Source organism: Callionymus lyra, chromosome 9 (assembly GCF_982586985.1).
Source record: "Callionymus lyra chromosome 9, fCalLyr1.hap1.1, whole genome shotgun sequence".
In the NCBI taxonomy this organism is placed as follows: domain Eukaryota; kingdom Metazoa; phylum Chordata; class Actinopteri; order Syngnathiformes; family Callionymidae; genus Callionymus; species Callionymus lyra.
In genome coordinates, this window is record NC_141826.1 from 20,888,725 (window position 1) to 20,913,196 (window position 24,472).

Consider the following 24,472-nt stretch of genomic DNA (forward strand, 5'->3'; position numbering starts at 1 on the left):
AAACATCATAAGACATTCTTATTTGTGTTTTTTCTTGAATATCTTGATTCATTTCTATGTTTGTCTCTATGTTGTCTTGGCCTTTTAAAGTTGTTACATACGTATGTATTTTAACTGTGTATTGTTTTGTTGCGAAAGGCGCTTTAAAAATAATAATAAGTTACTTCCTTTTTTTTTTGCAATTGAATTTTGCTAAATAATTCTACAGTAGATGTGTCAGATGTGTAGGCGTGACCAAGAACTTTCAGAAGAAGTTGAAGTTCTAAGTGAAACCATCCGTTTGCGTCAATGTAAACGTAGATTAAAAACCTTTTTTTTTCCATGTCATACGTGAATAAATGTCATTGAAACATTAGCAACACGACCTCCTTCAGCGCGTGAAAGTATCGCGTAGGAGTGAGAAGTAAGTCGTCTGGACTGATACGCGAGGACTTCATCGTACTTCCTCTCCGCACCTCAACCCCCCCCCCCCCCCCACGGTCGTGATGTTGTCGATCACAGAGACATTCTGGTAATTCCGGCGCCGAGATTGCTTATAGATTTAATCATTTGTCGACGAGCACTCAAACTGAACTTGGTCACACACTCGTTGGCTTTCGAGTGTTTGGACCTTGTCGGGCTCCTTCACTGGATTTAACCAATCGCGGCTGTCCGTCATTTCAAAAGGGCGACAGTGAGGATTCATTTAAAAAAATTCTGATTTGAATTCAATTTAAAGCACTCAGACTAAACTCATCGCTTCATGGCCTCCGCATTCAAGTCACTGCTTTTCATCTGCGAATAGTTTATTTCCAATGTGTCACAGCTTAAGGGAATCAACGGTATAAAAAGAATGGATGGACAATAAAAAGAAAGATTCTGAAAGTTTGAATACAGACCATTTAAGTTCATCACTTCTCAATCTTGGCTTTTAAGGCATTTGTTGTTTTGTTCAGTGGAGATGTTTAAGTTCATTACAGGGTCTCGCCGTGTTAAAGTCGAAACCCTCGAGGTGGAAGATGAGCCTTTGATATACCAGTCGGTGAATTATTGAGCAGCCTTTAAATATATTCATATTAATATTGTAACTACTTTCGCCGCAGCTCAGAGAAAATCCAATAGAGCGTCCAGAACCACTAAAGAGAAGAAACCATGAGGCTCTTGTAGCCAATTAACCGTGTGTTGATAAGTTAATCTGCCTTAATGAGTGTATATATATGGGTTTATACTTCAGGACAACTTGCATTTTAAAAACTTGAATTGAAAAAGTGAACAGTTTTATGCATTAATTTTATTTTTTTGGGGGGGATTAACTAATTTTTTAATGGTTTTATTAAACTTGGGTGTTTCATAGAAGGATAACAAGTCAGAAAAGTCGATTATAAACGAACAAAAATCTGTTAACTTGACTTTCTTATTCGCTTTACTTAGTTTGGTCCAAAAAGTTGAACTAAAGTGTGTATTTGCGTGTGTGTGTTGTTGTGACGTTGGACTCTATTGTATCATCAGTGTCTGTTTGTACAAAACTCTCTTTTCATTGCAATATTCACATTAGAGAATGATCTTAAGCCCCGCCCCCTTTGTTTTTCTGGAGATGAAATCTTGTTTACCATAACCACGCCCACTCTGCTGTGATTTTTTTAAACGTCAACGTTTGTCACCTTGCGTCATCAATCCCGGAAGCCTCCGCCTCTAAGGGACTCGTTGGATAAACAAAGCAGGGAGTGATTACAGTTGGTGTGAAGCCATTATTATGTCATAATCGACTCCACTCTCGTAACCTCTCGTTCGCCCAGATTTCAGAGCAACTTTATAAAGTAATAAGTCGAAAACACGGTCATGATGAGGAACTCACTGCATCTTGGAGAGAAAGTCTTCAACTCCTGACTCACTCAGGTGTTGGAGTTTCACGTTAGGTGACCTTGAGGCAAGCAAAAGTATTTTCCCGAAATCAGATCATCTCTGTACTTACACTGGCTTTGAGAATTTAAATATGACCTTTAATATCCAATGAATGTGATTTTTGAATGGTTCATAAATGGTCCAAAACCAACTTACAGCCACAGAGAAGATGCCAGCCATAGACACCCGTGAACACTTGACCTCCAGCAGGAGATGTTTGTAGCCTTGCCTTCAAACAAACATACACTTCTTCCTCCAGTCCTCGGAGAACGCTAAAACCTTGAGATATGACCCAGTGAGCCGGGGCCGCTATAAGCTGACTCACAGCTGTTGTCACCATGTAAGAGCTGAAGGAAAAAAAAAAAAAAAAAAAACACGGCTCAGGATGAAGAACTACTTTAGTTGATCCTCGCCGTAAAGTAAATAACAGGCTGCAAGACTGTGGTCAAAATCCTCCCACTAGAAAGATTGACACGTGTGGAGTTTAAAAACTATCATTCTGACTGTCGCTGACAAGCTTAATATTTGTTCTTTCATGTACAAGCATGGCTGTGATTTAGGGTTTATCCAATACTACAAATCTATTTTAAAAATATATATATATATATTTCATTTTTAAGTGTGTTTTCCATGATTTATGTCAGTATTATTTTGGGTAGTAGTGCAAGTATTAGTACAGAATTTGGTAGCATCTTCCTCTATGATGCTAGGCTAACGTGCGATCTTTCACTTCTCTGGGCTAAAATAAATCTATTTTTTCTTTCTTTATGACTGAATCTTTTGATTCTTTTCCATATTTCCCAGATTCAATCATTTTGATCATTTTCATTTATTTTATTTCACAAAAGTAACCGTTTTTTGTATTTTTAGTTCAAATTAAATACCATAACCAAAGCAAAAAACGTTTGTTTTAATAGATTTGAAAGAGTTATTTGATAAAGTAGTGGTGAGAAGACATGAGTGACACCCTGTTTACATCGTCATGGTTTCGAAACCAAAACCCAAGGGTTCAATCCCCGACTTTTTCCATTTAAAATGTTACATTTTTTAACCTTTAAAATCTTATTGTGATTCAGCCATTAATATATTTTGGTATTAGCCACAATAACAGACATTAGTTGTGTCCAAAATACCGCAATGTTATGCAGTACACTATAAGACAGAGCTTAAATTTCAACAGGGTAGTACTGTCTCAAATCAAACTCTGCTGCTACACACTTACAGGAAATGACTCGACAGCTTCTTCTTCTACTACTATTTAACGCTGATCGCAAACGGTCAATTGAAGTTATTAGGTTGTGTTTCATTGTGTAATTATTGTTGTTGCGTTGTTCTCGAGACATTTATGCCTCGAGTATCTAAAATTTATCTCAATTTTTTGGCCATTTTCGCACACACTTCTCATCAGGACACACTTGTGTACTCAAAATATTAAGTGTAAGTGAAGAAGTGTGCGATTTGAGAGTTTATTCTGAAGGATGTACTACTTTAGTACTTCTACGATTTGTAGAGAGAGAAATTAGATTTATTTTGTTTATAATCTAAAAAACCAAGTCGTGGCCAATAGTTTTTTATTGAATTTGTGATCTTTTTAACATCATTATTAACAGATTCATGTCTTTGTTTGTCGTCAGATCAAAGTCAATAAAAAAAGAGATTAAAGAGGTTAAAAAAAATAATAATTTCGTTAAAATGTAACATTTTGTTACATAACATTTACAGTTTGTATAGCAGAAAATCACCCAAAAAAAGAATCAAAAGCACCAAGTAGTGAATCATCCACAGTACCGAGCTAGAAATCTATAGATGGAGAGAATGGACAACATTAAAAAGAGGAAAAAAAAAAAGAAAACCTCTTCACGTCTATCGACGCGTGGATCGCTCGCTTCTACGCCGAGGACGCCTGATTGTCATTGTGGCGGCGCCGTCTCTAAATGGCGAGAAATGAAAAGACTAAAGATGCCGTAATGGTGGTTGGCAGCAGAAGAGAGGGAGAGACGGAGGAGAGGAGCGAGAGAAGCAGGAATACACAAACAGGTTGCACAGGGACCTGGGGAATTAGGAGGAGATGATGCCGAGTACAGAGGGAAGGCAAGAAGAAGATGGAGAGCGGCGTGATGCAAAGTGAAGTGATGAGGAATGAAATGGAGATTTGAGGTGGAATTCATTATTATATATGCATCATTTCTGACCTCCTCGACACATACACACACACACACACACACACACACACACACACACACACACACACACACACACACACACACACACACACACCTTCATTATAGCAGAGAGAATTACCCGCAACTCAATCTCACAACACGGTGAGATTTAAAAAAAGAAATCCAATATAGTTGGCAATAAACACAAACGAGTGCTGGTGAGATGGTCATTTAAATATTTATTTTATTTAATTAATACACGACAAGTTAAGTTAAAAGATCAAAGGCGAACATCTACCAATATGTTGGTTTAAAATGTGATAAAAGTTAAATAAAACGTACATGAGATTTTCAGTTTTAGTCGTTTATCTCTCATTTAATTCAATTTGTGTTTGTTGGTGATGAATGTGTTTATTTTAAGGAAGGCGTGTCGACCAAATAGTTGTCAAGACAAAAACCCAGTTTGTTTTATTATTGTGGTTAATAATTATAATACATTTGCACATTGATATCCCCTTTTTTTAAACATCAAACTACTTCATTAAAACGCAATAAAAGTAAAAAAAAAAAATTATGATCAAATAACATGATTTTATCAAATAACAATGATAGAGACTAAAAATAATCATATTTATTTATTTTATTAATATGATTATTGATTATAATACACTTGCAGAGTGATATAACATTTTTTAAACATCAAACTACTTAAATAAAACGCAACAGACGTTAAAAATAAGATAAAATAACATTAATTTAGGAAATAACAATGATGGAAACTAACAATAATTATATATTTATTTATTTTATTAACATGGTTATTGATTATAATACATTTACTCAGTGATAAAAGTTTTTTTTAAACATCAAACTACTTAAATAAAACGCAACACAAGTTAAAAACCAAGATAAATAACATAGGTTCAGGAAATAACAATGATAGAGACTAAAAATAAGTCTGGTTATTGTTTATAATTCATAAACTCAGTGATATAATGTTTTTTTTTTAAATAATAAAACCCCACAAACAACAAGCGAACCCCGGAGTGAACAAACAAAAAAACCCAGTTTTTAAATCTAAATCTAAAACGATCTACATCTTTCTTAAGACAGTGACTATAGTTTGGGGCCTAACCCCCCCTTAGTGGCTCCTTCTCCAACCATCCCTCACTTTAAATCAAGTGTTGACTCTCATCCCCCAACATTTCATCACCCCTTCCCTCCCTCCTTCCTCCTCCAATTGAGTAACTTACCCCCCGAAAAAGAAGTACTCCATCTTGTCTTAGGTTCCAATTTAGATCCCGTTTGGTCTTCTCTCCAACCCTCAACGCCGTCTCACCTCGTCTCTGTCCGTCTGTCTCTCACTCAATGTCCCTCCCGCCCTCCTTTTTCCTCCCTCTCTCCCCCCCCATCTCAGAGCCCTTCCTCGGTCCCTCGACACTCCTTCTCCTCCTCCCTCCGCCTCCTCCTCCCTTCCCCTCATCCGCCGGTGCTTGTGTATCTTGTCACCTCGACCCTCAGCCCGATAATTGGCAGCAGATGCTCGCGCTCTGGCGTCTAAACCGTCGCGACGTCTCGTATCAATAAACGTGTTTCACGGCGCCTCGAACCTACATGTTTGTTCGCCGCACTCCCTCGGCTGGTGGCGAGAAACAAGTGGATTTTTTAAAAACAGATGGCGAGAGTCTCGACGTCTTCCCTCCCTCGCTCCTCTCGCTAATTAACTAGGTTTCAGTAACAAACCTTTTTGGCATTACCGTCGCCATGGTTACCCCCCGGCGCCCACCCTGTGTTGTGGCGAGTATGCAAAAGTGCGCGGCAGGCTTGCGTGACGGTGAATACGCTTGAGCGTTTTTTTTTTATTGCTTTTGATGCCTTTGTTTTTCGCCGGCACGACTCCGGGGACGACCGGAGAGAACGTGGCGCCGTCTGCTCTGACGCTGTAACAAGTGATCGTTGATAATGTATCACAAGCTCGTCCTTTTCATCGGGTCATTTCAATAATTACGTAACGCCATGAATATATGGATGAAACTGACAGATTTCAGTTTACGAATGAAAACGCGTGTTTTCAAGTCTTTCAGTTCACTTTTTTCTTTTTTTTCCCCCCTGCCTCGCTCTGCTACTGCTTCGACTTTATTTTACAGCGTATATATTATTTATATTTGAGATGAAAGTTCATTTTTGGTTTTCAGATGAAATGTAAAACTGTAACTTTCGACGGTTCTAACCATTTGCGTAATTCCTTATCTCGCTATTTCCATTTTCAGCCTCATTATCGGACATTTCTGTTCTTTTGTACCTTTTTTCTCCTATTGCATTATTTTGTCTTAGACCACATATTTTGGTGATGCATCAAAAAATTTGGGCAGAAACTGTGTTTTGGGTTCTTTTGGCCAAATATCTTTAAGAATCGAAACATCCGATGGGTCCAAACTTTAGCATATTTCATTTAGTTTTTTTGGTTAATTTGGTCATTTTGTTTAATTTTGTTTTTTCTATTTTCATCCTCTGTTACCTCATTTTTTAAGATGAAGAAAAAGTTTGACCAAAAGTGTGTTTTTTTCTTAGCCAAATTGTTTTATCCCCTGTGTTGTCTCTGGGTCAAGTTGACCCGAAGGCCCGAGGAAAATCAATGTGATTGGGAAAAAAGGTCTGAGCGATGAATCGCATTTTTCAATATAATCGCAACTTATGATAAATGATTTTGTATCGCAGGAGTTTCACTTAAAGCTGACAGAGAAACAACAGCAACACAAATATGCTCAGAAAAAGACAGAATGATTTTGGGCTTTTCCAAGTTTTTGTGATTCATTATTGACTTAAAACTGTTTACATTAAACCTCTAAATTCGTTTTTGTAGGAGTTTTTTAAGTATTTGCAGTGATTTCTTTCAAGACTTCTCTGTTTATTTCAATGTATGCTTATCTTGGCCTTTATCTTAAAAATAACTTTATCTTAACAATCACATACAAGTTACTTTTTAATGTAAAGTGATTTTTTTTCATTGTATTTGAGAAAAAATACATAAAAAAAGAGGACATTGAAAAAATATATCGCAAAATTGAGGAAGATAATCGCAATTATATTATTTTCACTAATCTTTCAGCCATAGTTTGTCTCTAAATCAAGAACGACCTCCATTAGAAAACACAAGTGTTAAGACCCTCAACATCCAATGGTATTAACCATTTGAATAATTTGTTATTTATGTGTTTTGGTTTTCGGCCTCTGTTGGCTCATTTTCGGTTGTAGTTTTAGCCTCAGAAATATCCTAAACATCTCTTATATATTCGCAAAGATATACATGACTTGAAACATGTCAATGTAGATGGATATTTACAGTCTAATCTAAACTAGCACGTATAACCATTTAATTTATATTGATTTGACCTTTTAAACTAGTAGTTCGTTTTTTTATTGGTGCATTTAGTTCCTCTGTTTTCAGTGCAACAGGATTTTTAGGGGGTCTCTGCCGGCCTGAAATGTTTGTGGAAGGTAAAAAGTTGAACTTTCCCCAGCAGCGTTATTTTTCAGTTAGATGAATGGAACTTCATCCATCCTTTGGGAAATGAGGGTTCCAGTCGCTCTACAGAAAAACAAAGTTAACACAGATCAAAAAGTAAATAAAAAAATAAAGTATAAATAACGGAAATAAGTGCAGTTCTCACCACAGTCCAAGTTCAGAGGATACAAAGGATAATCTTTGTCACTTAGTAGGTGATCGTCATCACCGACATCAGTCCCTGAATACAAATGTTTGAATCCTGAACCGAAATTGTAGCTTCATAAAAATATAAAAGTGCAATTTTGTTTCTACCTTCACTTTGGTGTTTTAGTTAGTTTTTGTTTAAAGGGCAATTAATGTGAAACTTTCCTGACTCACTCTCATGTTTCAAATGTTGACGTCTTCCTCTCCAAGATGCAGTAAGTCCCTCATCATGACCATGTTTTGACGTTTTATAAAGTTCTTCCCCCGTCTGAAATCTGGGCGAACGAAAGGTTACGAGAGTCCATTAAGACGTAATAATGGCTTCACTCCTCCTCCACCCGGCTGTAATCACGCCCGCTTTGTTTATACAACGAGTCCCTTTGGGGTGGAGACTTCTTGGATTGATGACACGTGGTGACAAACCTCAAACCCTTAACCAATTACAGCAGAGTGGGTGTGGTTATGTTAAACAAGATTTAATCTTCAGAAAAACGTGTTTTCAGTGGGCGGGGCTTAAGCTCATTTTCTAATGTCAATATTTAAATAAAAATAGTTTTATACAAACAGACCCTGATGATACAATAGAGTCCAACATCTATTTAAGACACACTTGAATCAACACATTAGATTAACTTTTATTAAAGAGACTAACATGTTGTCTCATAAAACCAACTGTTTACTTAGTTAGCTTCAGTCGAACAGCTTACCTGAGCGAGTTTTAATTCTGTGGTTTAAAAACTCCTAAACGTCTCTTAACACTGGAAGCTGATGCATCCAATTAAACCCGCGAAGTTCCCGTCAAACAAAAGGATATTTTGTTGCCTCTTAAACAATCCCTATGTTGGGTTTTAATTACAAACATGGCGGCACGTAGCAATTAGCATTTTTATTTTCTATTTTTTTTTTTTTTTACTTGTCAGCTCATTAAGCGTTCGCTCGCTGATTTCAAATGCGTCTGGTTCTGCTCTGAAGTCTCCTCCATTAAAGTCCTGCTCACCGCGGCGGCCGTCGGGGAATCGTTGGGTCGACGGTAATTAAAGTTCGCTCTGGACCTGATCAAAAAAAAAAAACGCGAGGAGGCTTCTCTCGACGAGCGCCTCCGGTTCCAGGAGTCGGGGTTGAAATTGAAAACGCCAGCGAGCGCCCTGATCTCTTCAGAGCCACTTTTTTAAAAAAAAAAAACTGGAATAAGCCGCTTCATACGTCGAGATCTCTTGAATTTTAAGCTCGAGAGAATCAGTCGGACGTGAAGGAACCCGACGCTGGAGAGAAGAATGATGGACTGGAAATTATTCAAATGAGGAAAGGGAGGATAATGGATGGACAGATCGTGAGGAAAGAAAAAAAACTACGAATGTAGATAAGTTGTCGAAAATGTACTTTTGAAAAGAGAGAAAACGTAAGTAAGTAAGTAAGTAATATATATTTATATAGCGCTTTTCGAGACCAGGGTCACAAAGCGCTTTAACAATCAAAACAATACTCAAAACAGTACATACTTCAAAGATCAAGACAACACCGAGAACAACACAGGAGTTCGAGAAATTCAAGGAAAAGCCTGAACAAATAGAAACGTCTTAAGATGTTTCTTAAAGGAGTCAGTAGATCCATCAAGCGCAAAGAGAGAGGAAGATTGTTCCAAAGCTTAGGAGCAACAGCCTGAAAAGATTTCTCTCCTCTGGTCCTGAACCGTGTTCAGGAACCATAAGTAGATTCTGATCCACAGACCTCAGAGACCGAGCTGGGGTGTAAGGCTGGATCAGATCAGTGATGTAAGGAGGAGCCTGACCATGAATAGATCTGAAAGTAAGAACCAGAATTTTAAAGTTGATCCTGAAAGAAACTGGAAGCCAGTGAAGAGTTTTAAGGATCGGAGAAATGTGAGGAAGGGAGGTGGATCCGGTGTAGCTACAAATTTTGTCCCCCCTACAAATTCTGTACCCCCACTTCCTACGTGATGACGTCACACGCTTCATATGCGAACGTCTCTTTAAAATATTTTTTATGGGTTAAAGAAACGTCAACAGAACGTTTACATGATACTTTTTTACCACATAAAACATTTATATTGACAAGAAGACGATGTTCTTCAACAATAATCACTTTCCGTTCTTTCATTTCCTGGTCTGACGATCATGTGACCAATTTGAGACCAATGGAAGCCGCTGATTGGCTGAAGCTGTTTTACTAATAATAAAGCACAACTGTACAAAGAAATAAAAATCATTGGAGTTCCGAAAAAATTCACTTTTCAAATAAAAAAAATGTTAGAATAAGTGGGCATATGTACATTTAATAATTGATTTAATTGATTTAAAAAAAAACTCTAAATAATTACTGAGGTGTTTATGATCCGAACTACAGACAAGTTATTGAAAGGGAAATATTCTAACATTTTTTTTATTTGAAAAGCGAATTATTTCGGAACTCGAATGATTTTTATTTCATTGTACAATCAGCGGCTTCGTCACATGTAGCGCGGACCCTTCCGTTGGTCTCAAAGTCACATGATCGTCAGACCAGGAAATGAAAGAACGTAAGTAGTAAGTAAGTAATTATGTTGAAGAACATCGTCTTTTCGTCAATATAAATGTTTTATGTGGTAAAAAAAGTATCATGTAAACGTTCTGTTGACGTTTCTTTAACCCATATGTGTCAAACTCAAGGCCCGCGGGCCCGCCATGTGATTTTATGTGGCCCGCCTGCCTTACCTTGACCAATCAACAAAAAAACCCCCAAAAAAACTTGATTTTTTCTCTGCTTGAGATGACAAGTGTGATGAAACATGTGCATCAACAGGAAAAGTTGCTTGTCATACTTATTTCAGTTGCAACTTTAAGTTTTTACTTATTTTTATGTGTCGCAATGTATTTAGTACCACATGCAAGGCTGTGTGCAGCCATTTTTATTTTATTGTAAAATGCTACATCACACATATTGTTAGCAGCTCACAATTGTTGGTTTTACAGTAGTTATGCCCTCAAGTAATACATTCAAAGTCATTTAACATTAAGGAGTAGTTACATTTATTTTACATTAGCTTACATTTAGTTACATTTATAAGTTACATCTGGCCCTTTGAGGTCAGCCATTATGATGATGTGGCCCCTGGTGAAAACCAGTTTCACACCCCTGCTTTAACCCATAAAAAATATTTTAAAGAGACGTTCGCGTATGAAGCGTGTGACGTCATCACGTAGGAAGTGGGGGGACAACATTTGTACCTACACCGGTTTCTTACCTCGGATTATAGCACGTTGGCGTTCAGACTTAAGTCTTAATCGCTCGCCGATTTCCGTCGACTCGTTATCGACGCCGAGGTGTCGGGAGTCGAGCGAACGCGACGCGACTGCGAACGTGCTCGACTTCGCGGTCAAAACAGCGACTCGATTAAACCAGAGGGAATTGATCTGAGCGAAGCGCTTCTTCATTCGCACCTCCACGCGCCCGAGACATCTGTGCTTCACAAGTGTACGCCGAGACAATCCGACACCTTCGCTGCAGATGCTGCAGTTTAGATTCTTTTTTTTTTTTTTTTTAGACTCCTCCATCATTCTGATGGCAGATCGGTGAGATGTTAATTTTGATGCATCGCGATCACACGTTTCTGTCGCATCAGATCCAAACATTCACCGCTCAGGTAAAGTTGTTTATCACACTTTTGTTCTGAAAGTGTTTGTTTCAGTCGTGGCTTTTTAAAGACTCGTTATGGATCAGCTCGTCAGGTTCCACTTCATCACGGAAGTCGATTCCTTTTTTTGCCTCCGAAAGTGGATTCACTTTCTCTGAGTCTGAGGAGAACAGCAGGTGTAACATCTACTGCTTGATATCACCTTCATTCAACCTTTTATCAGTTCATTTACACAAACGACTCTATGCAGAGTCGGCATGTTTTCCTTGACTGCTGAAGTTGGGGTGGGGGGACTCGATTTCTCCACCATAGTAGTGAGTTAAGTTCAAGCATTTTTGTTTATTTAAGGTCAACTCAAGTGAAAACCCAACTTTCCTTTTCAAATGTCGTCCATGTCCCTCATCATGTCCATGGTTTGAACTTTTATTTTAAAAAATCCGGGCGAACGAGAGGTTACGAGAGCGGAGTCCATTATGACGCACTAGTTAGGTAGAACTTTATTGATCCCTTAGGAGGAGGTTTCCCTTTGGGAAATTGTTTAGCCAATAGTGGCTTCATTCATCCTCCAGCCAGCTTTGTTTATACAACGAGTCCCTTCCTGGATTTGATGACGCTGCATCACAAACCTTGATTGACTGTGGTTATGGTGATTTCATCTCCAGAAAAACAAGAAAAAAGTGTTTTCAGTAGGGGGGGCTTAAGATAATTTTCTAATGTCAATATTTAAATTAAAAGAGAGTTTTGTACAAACACACACTGATGATACAATAGAGTCCAACATCTATTTAAGACACACTTGAATCAACACATTAGTTGAACTTAAACCCATAGGAAAAACCAAAGATTCTAGTTTTCATTCTGATTAATTTTTTATTTTTTTAAATGTTTATTTTCTCCGTAGATTCAGTTTGAGACCTTAGAAGACGAAACATTTTTTCAAATTTTCCAGAGAATATTTCCAGATCCACACGTCCTCTTCTCTCCAGAGGAAACTCTGTAAAGGTCATCAGAGTCGGACGGTCGTACTTCCTTCCTGCCCTGCAAAGCTGGATCCATCAGCGACAGACAGATGTTGAGCCCTGGGTGCTCCAGGGTTTTTATTTTTTATTAACGACTTTGTTGCCATCGGCCAAAGATTTAAAAACATGTTAATAAATACAGTTCATCTGACCCGTGACCTTTGACTTCGTCCTAGAGGAAAATCAGGTTTTGCTTTTCACTGAAACGAACTGCTGCTTCCACTTTGCATTCATGGATACACAAAAGTGTGTGTAGTTGGTGGTGGGATCAACACAACAAGAACACATTTGTATCCAGGAGCATAAAGGACAGTAAGAATGTATTGCAGGGATAAACAATCATTTACTGAAGAAGAATTCAGGGTTTATTTTATTTTTATGTTTCGCCCACAGTTAATACAAAACTCTCAGCGAGAATTCTGAGCCGCTCTAGTAGAAGAACTCACATTTCTCCGATCCTTAAAACTCTTCACTGGCTGCTAGTTTGTTTCAGGATCAACTTTAAAATTCTGGTTCTTACTTTCAGATCTATTCATGGTCAGACCTTCCATCAGTGATCTGATCCAGACTTACACCCCAGCTCGGGCTCTGAGGTCTGTGGATCAGAATCTACTGATGGTTCCTGAACACACTTCAGGACCAGAGGAGAGAAATCCTTCCAGACTGTTGCTCCTAAGCTTTGGAACCATCTCTGTGTTTGATGATCAACTGACTCCTTTAAGAAACATTTCACTCCTACATTTTAAAGTATATATTTTAATTGTGTATTGTTTTTGTTTGTTGTTTGTTTGTTTGAAAGATCTTTAAAAATAACCTTTATTTACTTACCTACTTACTTTAGGAGAAGGAAGAGGAAAAATACTGCAAACACACTTTTCTCTCACGCCACATCCCAATAGATGAATCGTTTCTTTATCAAACATCTCACTTTGAAGAAGCAGCACTCTTGACTTTGGGAGAGAAAAAAAAAGTGTCTCCTTAATGAGAAGGCTTTAGAAAAAAAAGAAAAGCTGAAAATAATCAGTGCTATTTTAGTTGCGCACACACAGGGAGATACACACAGTCAAAACAGCTTATTAGATGTTCTATAAATTCCATCCATTTCTAGAGCGTTAACCTTGTAATACGTGGTAATAAAAATCAAATTCAAGTGGTTTCTGTTTGGACGCGTCGTCACGCGGTGGCGTCTTCGACCTTTGACCTTCGTCCGTCGTCACGGCTGCAACTCTGTCGAGCCCAAATTACTAGTGATGTGTTGATGAAGCTTCATGAAACAGTGTCATGTTGTGTAGAGGTCAGTAGGTGGCGCCATCAGTTTAAAATGATGTGATTTTCCATTAGAACAGTCGGAAAACAAAGTGTAGAGACGCCATCTAGTGGACTCTGGAAATAATGACACAGCTTCATGAAGCTTCATCAGACCATTACTAAGAATTACTTCCTGGTTCTGATTCCCGTAAGTAGGAGTCAATCTAGATCTATGTGGTGAGGGTGTAGAGTTATGATGGGGATTAGGTTTGTGGCGCGAACAGGTGTAATGGTCTTGATTTTCCATAAAATTACCAAAAAAAACATTGTATATTAGTAGTACTACTTCATCTGGGCAGTGAGCGAACCTTTGACACATGCGGGTTGCATTCAAAACTTTATTTAAATAGCCGATAATGTCAATTTCATGAAATATAAAGAGGTGAATGAATCTTTGAGTCTTTAGCGTCTAGTGGTTTGAATGAAGATAACTATGAAAGTTTAACTTATGTGTTGATTCAAGTGTGTCTTAAATAGATGTTGGACTCTATTGTATCAACAGTGTGTGTTTGTACCAAATATTGACATCAGAAAATGATCTTAAGCCCCGCCCACTGAAAATACTTTCCTTAGAATAAATCTTGTTAACCATAGCCACGCCCACTCTGCTGTGATTGGTCAAACGTCGAGGTTTGTCACCGCGATCCCAGAAGTCCCCACCCCCAAGGGACTTGTTGTATAAACAAAGCAGGGCCGTGATTGAAGCTGCCTGGAGGAGGAGTAAAGCCATTATTACGTCATTATGGACTCCGCTCTCGTAACCTCTAGTTCGCCCAGATTTCAGAGCAACTTTATAAACTTATAAGTTGAAATCATGGTCATGATGAAGGACTTACTGCATTTTGGAGAGAAAGACTTCAACATTTGAAACATGAGAGTCAGGAGAATTTGTTTTTTACATTAGTTGACCTTAAGGCCTTCCAAGGAAAGGCTTTTGTTGGCCAGCATCTCAGTTTAGACGAAAACATACCGTGGAGTCCAGTTAGAGTTTGAAAAATGGTCTTTTTTCTTGGAGCTCAAAGTTAATCACGGAGCAAGTAATTGTGTTATGTTTCGAACGGATTATACATATTAGAAGAAAGAACATCCTGATGTTAGGTGTTGATGTACACAGACTCGATGATTCGTTTTTCTCTTCATCTTGGAGAAAATAATACTTCGAAAGGAGGAGAGACATTCCATTCTTGGCTATATATATAAAATGATATCTTTTGAATGCGCCACTAATGTACTCGCGGATTTTCTAACATTGTGTACTGATTAGATACAGAGACAACAATACATTATATTGGGATTTTAAATGATATATTTGTAGTATTGTCGAGTACTTGACTCTGGTGTTGCAGAATTTACAGACCACATGACTCTTGACAAAGTCGTCACTGCTTTCATTTTTTAATGAAAATATGTCCAAACATCAGCTTTAAAAGCTGCTGGAGACGACTGTATCCTCTCGTCCTCAGCCATTACCAGGATCCCGCAAGTAGAACTTGTTCCTTTAGCTGCGGAGTACATGATGACCGTGCCGTCTAGTGGCCGGAGGTTTAATTGCGACACAAAAATGAACAAACACTATAAATATGTGTGTTAATAAAAGAATATAATTAGTTGGTTTTAAACAAACTATCAATCTCCAAACTATTTAAAAAAAATAAATTGAAACACTATTTTTGAATACAGTGCTGACGAGTATTGATACTTATCGTGAAAACAATATCCCAAATATATACTGCCATATTTATTTCTTAACAACCCTAGTACTGACACTTTTGTACGGACTTATGTATTGGTTTGCCATAAAAAATAAACAATTTCAATAAAGTTTTACCTTACCTTACCTTACCTTAAAAAAAACATGTTGAATCGAGGATCGTGTCGAAAACACCGTTATTGAGCGACCTTAGCTTCGGCAGCCATTAATAAAAACCGCCCTGATCGAGAACAGAGCGTTCCGTAAAAGCGTCCGGGACCGTTTTGACTTCATACCAGCGTCGTCTCGACACAACAATCCGTCCACGACGAGATGTTGCCGAACAAGTTTTCTCAGCGGGAAAGTCGTCTCTCGCTCTTCATCATCCATAACTTGAAGGAGAATAGTTTCTACTCCCTTCCTGGCTCGGACTCAAAGATCCCTCCGAGCATAACTGGGACTCAACTCCGTCCCAGATGATGATGTGCATGTCCAACATAGTCTCAGACTGTCACATTAAAGTGACTCATAAGCCGCCCGAGTGATGTATTTTCTGTGGCGCAACAACCAGACTCGCTCTCAGGAAACATTAGAGACGCCGTCCCTCATATGCACCGGGAAGTATAATTATTGTAAAGGCGAGAATTAAATGTTATTGCCGTTAATGAGGCATTAGGGAGCGGTGAGCGTGATGAAGGGGTTTTTTGGAGGATTCTTCAGAAGTAAACGTGGCGGCGGCGGGACGTTCGTCTCGGTACCGGTTCCTCCTTCGCCTGGAAGAATGAGTGAGCGCGAGTCCAGCTGGCGCGAAGCCTCCTGGCCCCCGGAACTGCTACAACAAAAAAAAAAATGATGGACTGTTGAAACCTGACTTGGTAAAGCGTCACGTTCCAAACGAATCATCGATGATGCAGTTGTTGTAGAGTTTGTTTTTTTTTTGTATCGGCTTATTCCCGGGAGGATCCTCGCTCTGCTGCCGCCGCATGTTTATGAATTTCCAGATGAGAAAACGACTTTAACGTCAAACATGTCGGCGGCAGCTGCAGTCGGCTTTTCTCCTGCCAGAGAATTACACTTTCTAAGCAGGGACTTGATTAAGGTTAAACTTTGCTGACTCTCCAGCAGATTGATTTCATCGCAGCACGGTTAGCATTAGCATTTTTTGCTTTTACATCCTTTTGAATCCAGCCAGAGGTTCAATGGAGGCCAGATGTTGTGCTGAAGTTACAGGAACTTCTCTTTTTGAGGGGCAATAAATACAACAAACAATAATGATAGTTTCCCATCAACATTGAGTCAGGTTCTGCTCGAGGTTTCTGCCTTCTTTCCTCGCCACTGCCACGCTGTGATTAATTGTTGATTCGCTGGGATTTATTTTCCTTTTTTCCAATACATACTTAATAAAACTTCAAGTCTTGAGATGACTTGTTATTATTTAACACTTTCAATAAAGTTGAATCGATTTAAAGTTATGTTATATAATTAAAATCCGATCTTGTGATATTTTGTGTGAAACAAACTGTGAAATGTACGTCTCCTTGTCACCGTAAATATAAAGATTTATTTCATCTCGGCACGGTTAGCATTAGCATTTAGCTTTTAAATCCATTTGAATGGAACCAGAAGTTCAATGGGGGCCAGATGTTGTGCTGAAGTTACAGGAACTTTTCTTTTTGAATAAATACATCATACATAAATACAACAGTTATAACAGTTTCCCGGTAACGTTGAGTCTGGTTCTGCTTGAGGTTTCTGCCTTCTTTCCTAGCCACTGTCACACTATGATTCACTCGTTGTTGATTCGCTAGGATTTATTTTCCTTTTTTCCAATATATACTTAATACAACTTCAAGTCTTAAGGTGACTTTGTTATGATTTTACACTTTAAATAAAGTTGAATCGATTTAAAGTTATATTCTATAATTAAAATCTGATCTGGTGATATTTTGTGTTCAGACTATGAGCTCTGGTTAGCATTAGCATTTAGCTTTTAAATCCATTTGAATAGAACCAGAAGTTCAATGGGGGCCAGATCCTTTTCTGCTAAAGCAGCAGGAGTTTCTTTTTTAAAGGGAAATGAATACAACATTTTTTTTATAGTTTCCGATCAACATTGAGGCTGGTTCTGCTCAAGGTTTCTGCCTTCTAAAAGGAAGTTTTTCGCTGTGATTCACTCATTGTTGATTTGCCGGGATCCGTTTTTCTTTTTTCCAATATATACTTGATTAAAGTATGTCTTGAGATGACATTCTTATGATTTAACCCTTAAAATAAAGTTGAATTAAATGTATGTTATATAAATCCTTTTTAAAAATCTAATATCTGATATTTTGTGTTCGGACATTGAGCTCTGGAAAATGTTAACCTGTCTCATTGTCACTGTAAATATAAACACTGACTTTTAAGATGTTAAAAACAAGAAAAAAGTGTTTATTTCAATGTCATCTTGGGATTTTACTTCAGTATATATCAGGGGCCACAGTTTATACAGTTATGAGGGGCCATCTAGCAAAACATAGGAGTGATCAATTTAAAATCGAGCTAAATATTCACAAAATAATCTTTAATTTATACAACTTAAATGAATAAATAAACATCTATTTTATTATTATTTTATTTGCTAAGAATACTCAACAATTGACAAAAGTTCTGCAAAACCCCAGAGAGTTTATTAATAAATAATAAAAATAAATACAAAATGAAAAAGTTGCTTTCTACATTATTTTTTTGCTTCTTAACACACTCGAAGGGCCTTATGTGGCCCCGAACCGCCCACGTTTGGTACACATGAATTATACGCTTTTTCTTATGCCAAAAAATCTTTTGAAATCTGGATCTGCTCTTAACAAAATACACCTTTGTCACAATAAATAAAAAAGGTAATATTAATCATATTCATGACTTGGAAAATCACTGTTTTTTACGGAAGGTGATAGGAGTTTAACAGAAGTGGAATATCTTGAAAAATGGCTTCCTGGTGGTGATGCTTTCTCTAATGAATAATAGAGAAGGCGTGTGATTGGTCGTTGACAGAAGGAACTCGCGTACAATTCCTTCGACGTAACGACTCTCGCGCTATCAATAAAAGCAACTAAGCTCCTTTTTGAGAGAGGGAAAAAAAAGAAGAAAAAGTTAAATCCACCGAGGAGGAGGCAAAGGCTCCTTCGGCGCAACATCAAAGCTGTGTCGATTTCACTTAAGGACTCATCACAGTTGCACTCTGGAGATTATTTATAACTGACAAAGCCTTTAAAAACATGTGAAGCTTAATATAAACTCATCTTTTTATTTATTTCAGGATGCATGAAATCGGATCTCATGGATGAACTCGGTTGAATTTTAAATTGAATATCGTTCCTTTAGAATCTGAAATATAATAATACAAATAAATATATATATATATATATATTTAGTAATACATAGATATATTAAATATATAATATAATACAGAGCACAAATACCTGAAACTATTCAATATCTATTGATGTTTGTTTCCCTCACAGAATAACCCATCAAATAACTTTCCTTAAACATCAGTTTTAATCTGGTTGGAAGTTGTTTTTTTTTACATTTGTTGACATCCTTTATCTCAGTTCCTTATCTTATCTTAAACAACGGCATCTTTATGGTTCAACATATCAGCATCGACATTGATCCTGAAAGAAACTGGCGAACAGTGAACAGTTTTAAGGATCAGGGAAATGTGAGTTCTTCTACTAGAGCTTCATTAATATACCTTGAATTTAAGCCCACCATCCGACGGGCCAGATATAATGACTTGGCGGGCCGGATTCGGCCCCCGGGCCTCGACGTAATAAATCCCAACAGTGGTGATGCAACATATCAGATCAGTGATAATACTTTGCAACAAATGCACAAGTTAGTTACTATTGATATTAAACATTATATTTTCTCCTACAGCTACAGTAAAATACTTCTCATTAAAGTCGTTAAAACCTTCTGGGAAATCCACCTGATAATCACATCGGAATTTTAAATATATTAATTTCTAACGTTGAATTTTTTTTTTAATGCATGAATAAATCTAGTGTAAAAATATAAATTAGTAAACATTAGTAAAAAATAAAAGCTATTTAAAGATGTAATGATCTTTTTTTTTTTTACAATGTAATTGTTGCGATGAATATTACGAATTTTAACCTGAATTTTCAATGCATCGAGAAAAAATTGATGGAAAAAAGGTGGTTCTTTAAGTGAAAGATTATTAAGTATTCAAAGCTTTTCGAATAGTGTGATCTTGATGCTGTAAAAACTCTGTGTTAGAAGTTTTTAAAAAACGAACAGCAAATTGAACAATATCGTTCCCTCACCAAGAAGATTTTTCTTTAAAAAACATTATTTATTCCAGCCTCAGTGTGAGTTTTATTCATTAGCATCACAAGCTGAGAGTCGAGTTGTTGGCGTCGCACGAGTTTCTCGGCTTCATCCGACAAGATTCCGGACCTGCTGCCTCGCCTTGCATCGTCTAATGAGCGACGACTTCCTCCCGCAAACACTTTCTACCTTAAACACAATGCAATTAAAACCAGCGGGACTGTGAGGATTACAAAGACAATCTCTCTCTTCCCCGTATGGCAGATGAAAAACAATTTCCTCCGAGTCAAAATACTTTCAAATTAATTTGATCAGAATCCAAATTGGATGAAATAAAAAGAGGACGTTTCTTAAAGATGGAGAGTAGTTTGACGTCTGCTTTTCCCTTATTGTGTTTCCAACAGCCCACAGGGTCACTGAGAACTTATTTTTATCCAACATTTTATCCTTGTTTTACATTGTTAACGTGTTATTACACCGAGAATCTTTTTCCGACAGCTGCAAAAAGATGTTTGTCTCGGTCTTTTAACGGGTCGTGGGATGTTTCTTTGTTGTAAATATGTTTTTCTTGAGTATATCGCTCAGAAATATTCATTTTTTCAAAGTGAACTAGTGATATGACTCGTTACGTCACGTACTGTTACCTTTAATTACACTTTTATGACATTTTTAAACATGTATACTTGTTAATAACCTTTTTATGAAAACTTTTTTTGGTTGAACTTTAGGGGTTTTCATTTAGCCTTTAGCCACAAACACAAGAAAATGTTTTTCATAAACAATTCACACACTTTTCACAATTTCAAAAAAATCACTAAATATATTCAGTCATTGCTGCCATTTCGCCGGTTGTGTTGTTACTTTGACACGGAGGTAATGACGAATGTTGCCAACTAGTGGCCGGAGGTTAAATTGCAGCACACAAATGAATAAATGCCATGAATATTTGATTTTTAGTTGTAAAATCAAACATCGAATTATTGTCTTTTAAACTCACACTATTGAAATATAAACCATAAAATACATTTTTTTAATTAAAAACGTGTTATTACACCGAGAATCTTTTTCCGACAGCTGCAAAAAAAATGTTTGTCTCGGTCTTTTAACGGGTCGTGGGATGTTTCTTTGTTGTAAATATGTTTTTCTTGAGTATATCGCTCAGAAATATTCATTTTTTCAAAGTGAACTAGTGATATGACTCGGTACGTCACGTACTGTTACCTTTAATTACACTTTTATGACATTTTTAAACATGTATACTTGTTAATAACCTTTTTATGAAAACTTTTTTTTGTCGAACTTTAGGGGTTTTCATTTAGCCTTTAGCCACAAACACAAGAAAATGTTTTTCATTAAAAATTCACACACTTTTCACAATTTCAAAAAAATCACTAAATATATTCAGTCATTGCTGCCATTTCGCCGGTTGTTTTGTTACTTTGACACGGAGGTAATGACGAATGTTGCCAACTAGTGGCCGGAGGTTTAATTGCAGCACAAAAATGAATAAATGCCATGAATATTTGATTTTTAGTTGTAAAATCAAACATCGAATTATTGTCTTTTAAACTCACACTATTGAAATATAAACCGTAAAATACATTTTTTAAATTAAAAACGTGTTATTACACCGAGAATCTTTTTCCGACAGCTGCAAAAAAAATGTTTGCCTCGGTCTTTTAACGGGTCGTGGGATGTTTCTTTTTTGTAAATATGTTTTTCTTGACTATATATCGCTCAGAAATATTCATTTTTTCAAAGTGAACTAGTGATATGACTCGTTACGTCACGTACTGTTACCTTTAATTACACTTTTATGACATTTTTAAACATTTATACTTGTTAATAACCTTTTTATGAAAGCTTTTTTTGGTCAGACTTTAGGGGTTTTCATTTAGCCTTTAGCCACAAACACAAGAAAATGTTTTTCAATAAAAATTCACACACTTTTCACAATTTCATTTCGCCGGTTGTGTTGTTACTTTGACACAAAGGTAATGACGAATGTTGCCAACTAGTGGCCGGAGGTTAAATTGCAGCACACAAATGAATAAACGCCATGAATACTTGATTGTTAATTGTAAAATAAAACATGGAATGATTGTCTTTTAAACACACATTGAAATCTAAACTGTAAAATACATTTTTTAATTAAAAAAAAAAAGCTTTTTAAAGAATCATATTCTTTAATCTGGTAGCTGTACATTATTTAAATGTAGTTATTTTAAGGGAATTGAACGTTTTGGATTTTATAGAACAATTTAACATAAAAGGGTTTGATGTAGTGAATAGTTGTTTGAAATATGAATAAATAAATTTTTTTAAAGAAAATAAAGAGACAGGATAGAATTTTGATGACAAAAGAGTGATTTTTGTACTCAATGGTTCTCATTAGAATCAATTTCTAAATCTTCACACACAAAAGAAACACTCAAAACCCAAGAATTGTAAACTAAAACATTGAATGATTGTCTTTTATACACACACTATTGAAATATAAACCGTCAAATACATTTTTTAATTAAAAAAAAAAGCTTTTTAAAGAATCATTTTCTTAAATCTGGCAGCTGTACATTATTTAAATTTAGTTATTTTAAGGCAATTGAACGTTTTGGATTTTATAGAACAATTTAACATAAAAGGGTTTGATGTCATGAATAGTTGTTTGAAATATGAATAAACTAATATTTTTAAAAGAAAATAAAGAGCAGACCTTGGAAAAGACAAACCTACTGGTGACGTTGCTTGGCAGCGGCTTTAGCTTTTCAGACGTGAATTAGATTTGGCAACAATTGATTCACTTTGGCCCATCGACTCCGACTGAAAATACAACAGTTGCTCTCTTTGAAACCAAAAAACCTATATATTTATATATATATATATATATATATAGAAAAGCTGTTAACGACATTTCCTTCAAAAGCAAGAGAAGCTGCTGCTGAAAAGCAAAAGTTACAGACAAGTTTTTCAGCCGCGACTCGAGAGTTCAAGACGAGAAAAATGCAGGGTAAGAAAAAAAAAAAGATGTAGAGCGATGGTGGCGCTGAGGTCATCGTGATGCTTTTGAGAACAAACTAAAAGATAGAAAAAGTTACTTTTCTTCACTAACTTTGTCTTTTTTTTCTTCTCTTTCAGCAAACCAGACTCTGCTCGGAGGAGGTGGTGGTGAGTTTGAACATTTATGTTTCACCTTTTTTTTTTAGTGACGCACTCCCTCGGACACTCCGGTTTCCTCCCACGTTACGAACACATGCAGAGGTTGATTGTGAAGAGTTGTGCTTAAAAATCAAAAAACAATACACAGTTAAATATTTAAAAAATCTTTGTTAAAAACACTGGTGGAATGAGGAGTCTGACCATGAAAAGATCTTAAAGTAAGAACCAGAATTTTAAAGTTGATCCTGAAAGAAACTGGCAGCCAGTGAAGAGTTTGAAGGATCGGAGAAATGTGAGTTCTTCTACTAGAGCGACTCAGAATTCTGGCTGCAGAGTTTTTTATCAACTGCAGGCAAAAATTAAAATAAAAGAAACCCTGAATTCTTCTTCAGTAAATGATTGTTTATCCCTGCAATACCCTCTTTTTTGTGTTGATCCCACCACCAACTACACACACTTTTGTGTATCCATTAATGCAAAGTGGAAGCAGCAGTTCGTTTCAGTGAAAAGTTAAAGCAAAACTTGATTTTCCTCTAGGACAAAGTCAAAGGTCATGAGTCAGATGAACTGTATTTATTAACATGTTTTAAAATCTTTGGCCGATGGCAACAAAGTCATTAATTAAAAAATTTGGGTGAAATGTGAGTTCTTCTACTAGAGCAGGTCAGAATTCTCGCTGCAGAGTTTTTGTATTAACTGCAGGCGAGACACATCCTTCTTGTTTGGTCACGAAAAAAAAACCCACTGTCTGTCCTGGGTGTCTCCCGCCTCTTACCCGAAGTAGCTGGGATAGGCTTCAACCCCCTCTTGACGCCGCTATAGAGAAAACTGTAGAAAATGTATTACTTCATGAACATTTCAACCATTTTCGGCTTATGTTACCACAAAGAAAATCCTTTTTTTTCCCCAAATTAGACTTAAGATTTCAGAAAGCCATGATAAAAACAGCCAAAAATAATAGCTTTCTTTTTAAAAATATTTTGCCTGATAACAAATGACATCTACATTCTCTTTTTAACGAACCTTATAAAGTAGAAACACAAAAACAATACATTTTTTTTCTTGTGATATCGTGTCTCACAAGAAGCCTTAAAATGGAGTTATTTTTCTTCATTTCTCTTACTGTAAAATGGAATTAAAAAGCAGAAAAGTTGAAGTTGCCGGAGGGACACAAGCTGAGGCAGTGGGAGTGATGAGAGAGGTCGCGGGGAGTTGTGACTCATAGGGGGCAGCGAGGTCCTGATGAGACAGGGGGGCGGCTGGGGGGGCGGCTGGGGGGGGAGGAGGATCCAGGCAGAGGTTCCATTGTGCCGTCGGCAGAAATCTGCTCCGGGAAAAAAAAAGGAAAAAGAACAACAAGCGTGTTTTTTTTAAGGAGAGAATAAATCAAAATTTAGCTCAGCTGCTGGTGCTTTGACGAGAAAACATTACATTTCGAATTCCTTAAATCACACTCGGAATGGAATCACTCAGTTTTAAAGTGACACACACTGAGAATCACTCAAATCAACTGTACAGTAAATGTGGTTGAAGAAGCTTCTTTTTTGCACATTATGAACACAACTAATACAACATAGA

At 36.9% G+C, this 24,472-nt stretch overlaps 1 protein-coding gene across 2 annotated transcripts in view; it reads left to right on the plus strand.

Annotated features, from left to right (window-relative positions):
• The window catches only part of macrod1 (mono-ADP ribosylhydrolase 1), a 210,398-nt gene that overhangs the window by 92,991 nt on the left and 92,935 nt on the right, over nucleotides 1-24,472 (plus strand). For both annotated transcript variants that reach the window (XM_087798463.1, XM_087798464.1), the window contains exon 4: nucleotides 22,874-22,903. In XM_087798463.1, coding sequence (XP_087654589.1) covers nucleotides 22,874-22,903 — 30 coding nt within the window. The remainder of the gene's footprint in view (nucleotides 1-22,873; nucleotides 22,904-24,472) is intronic.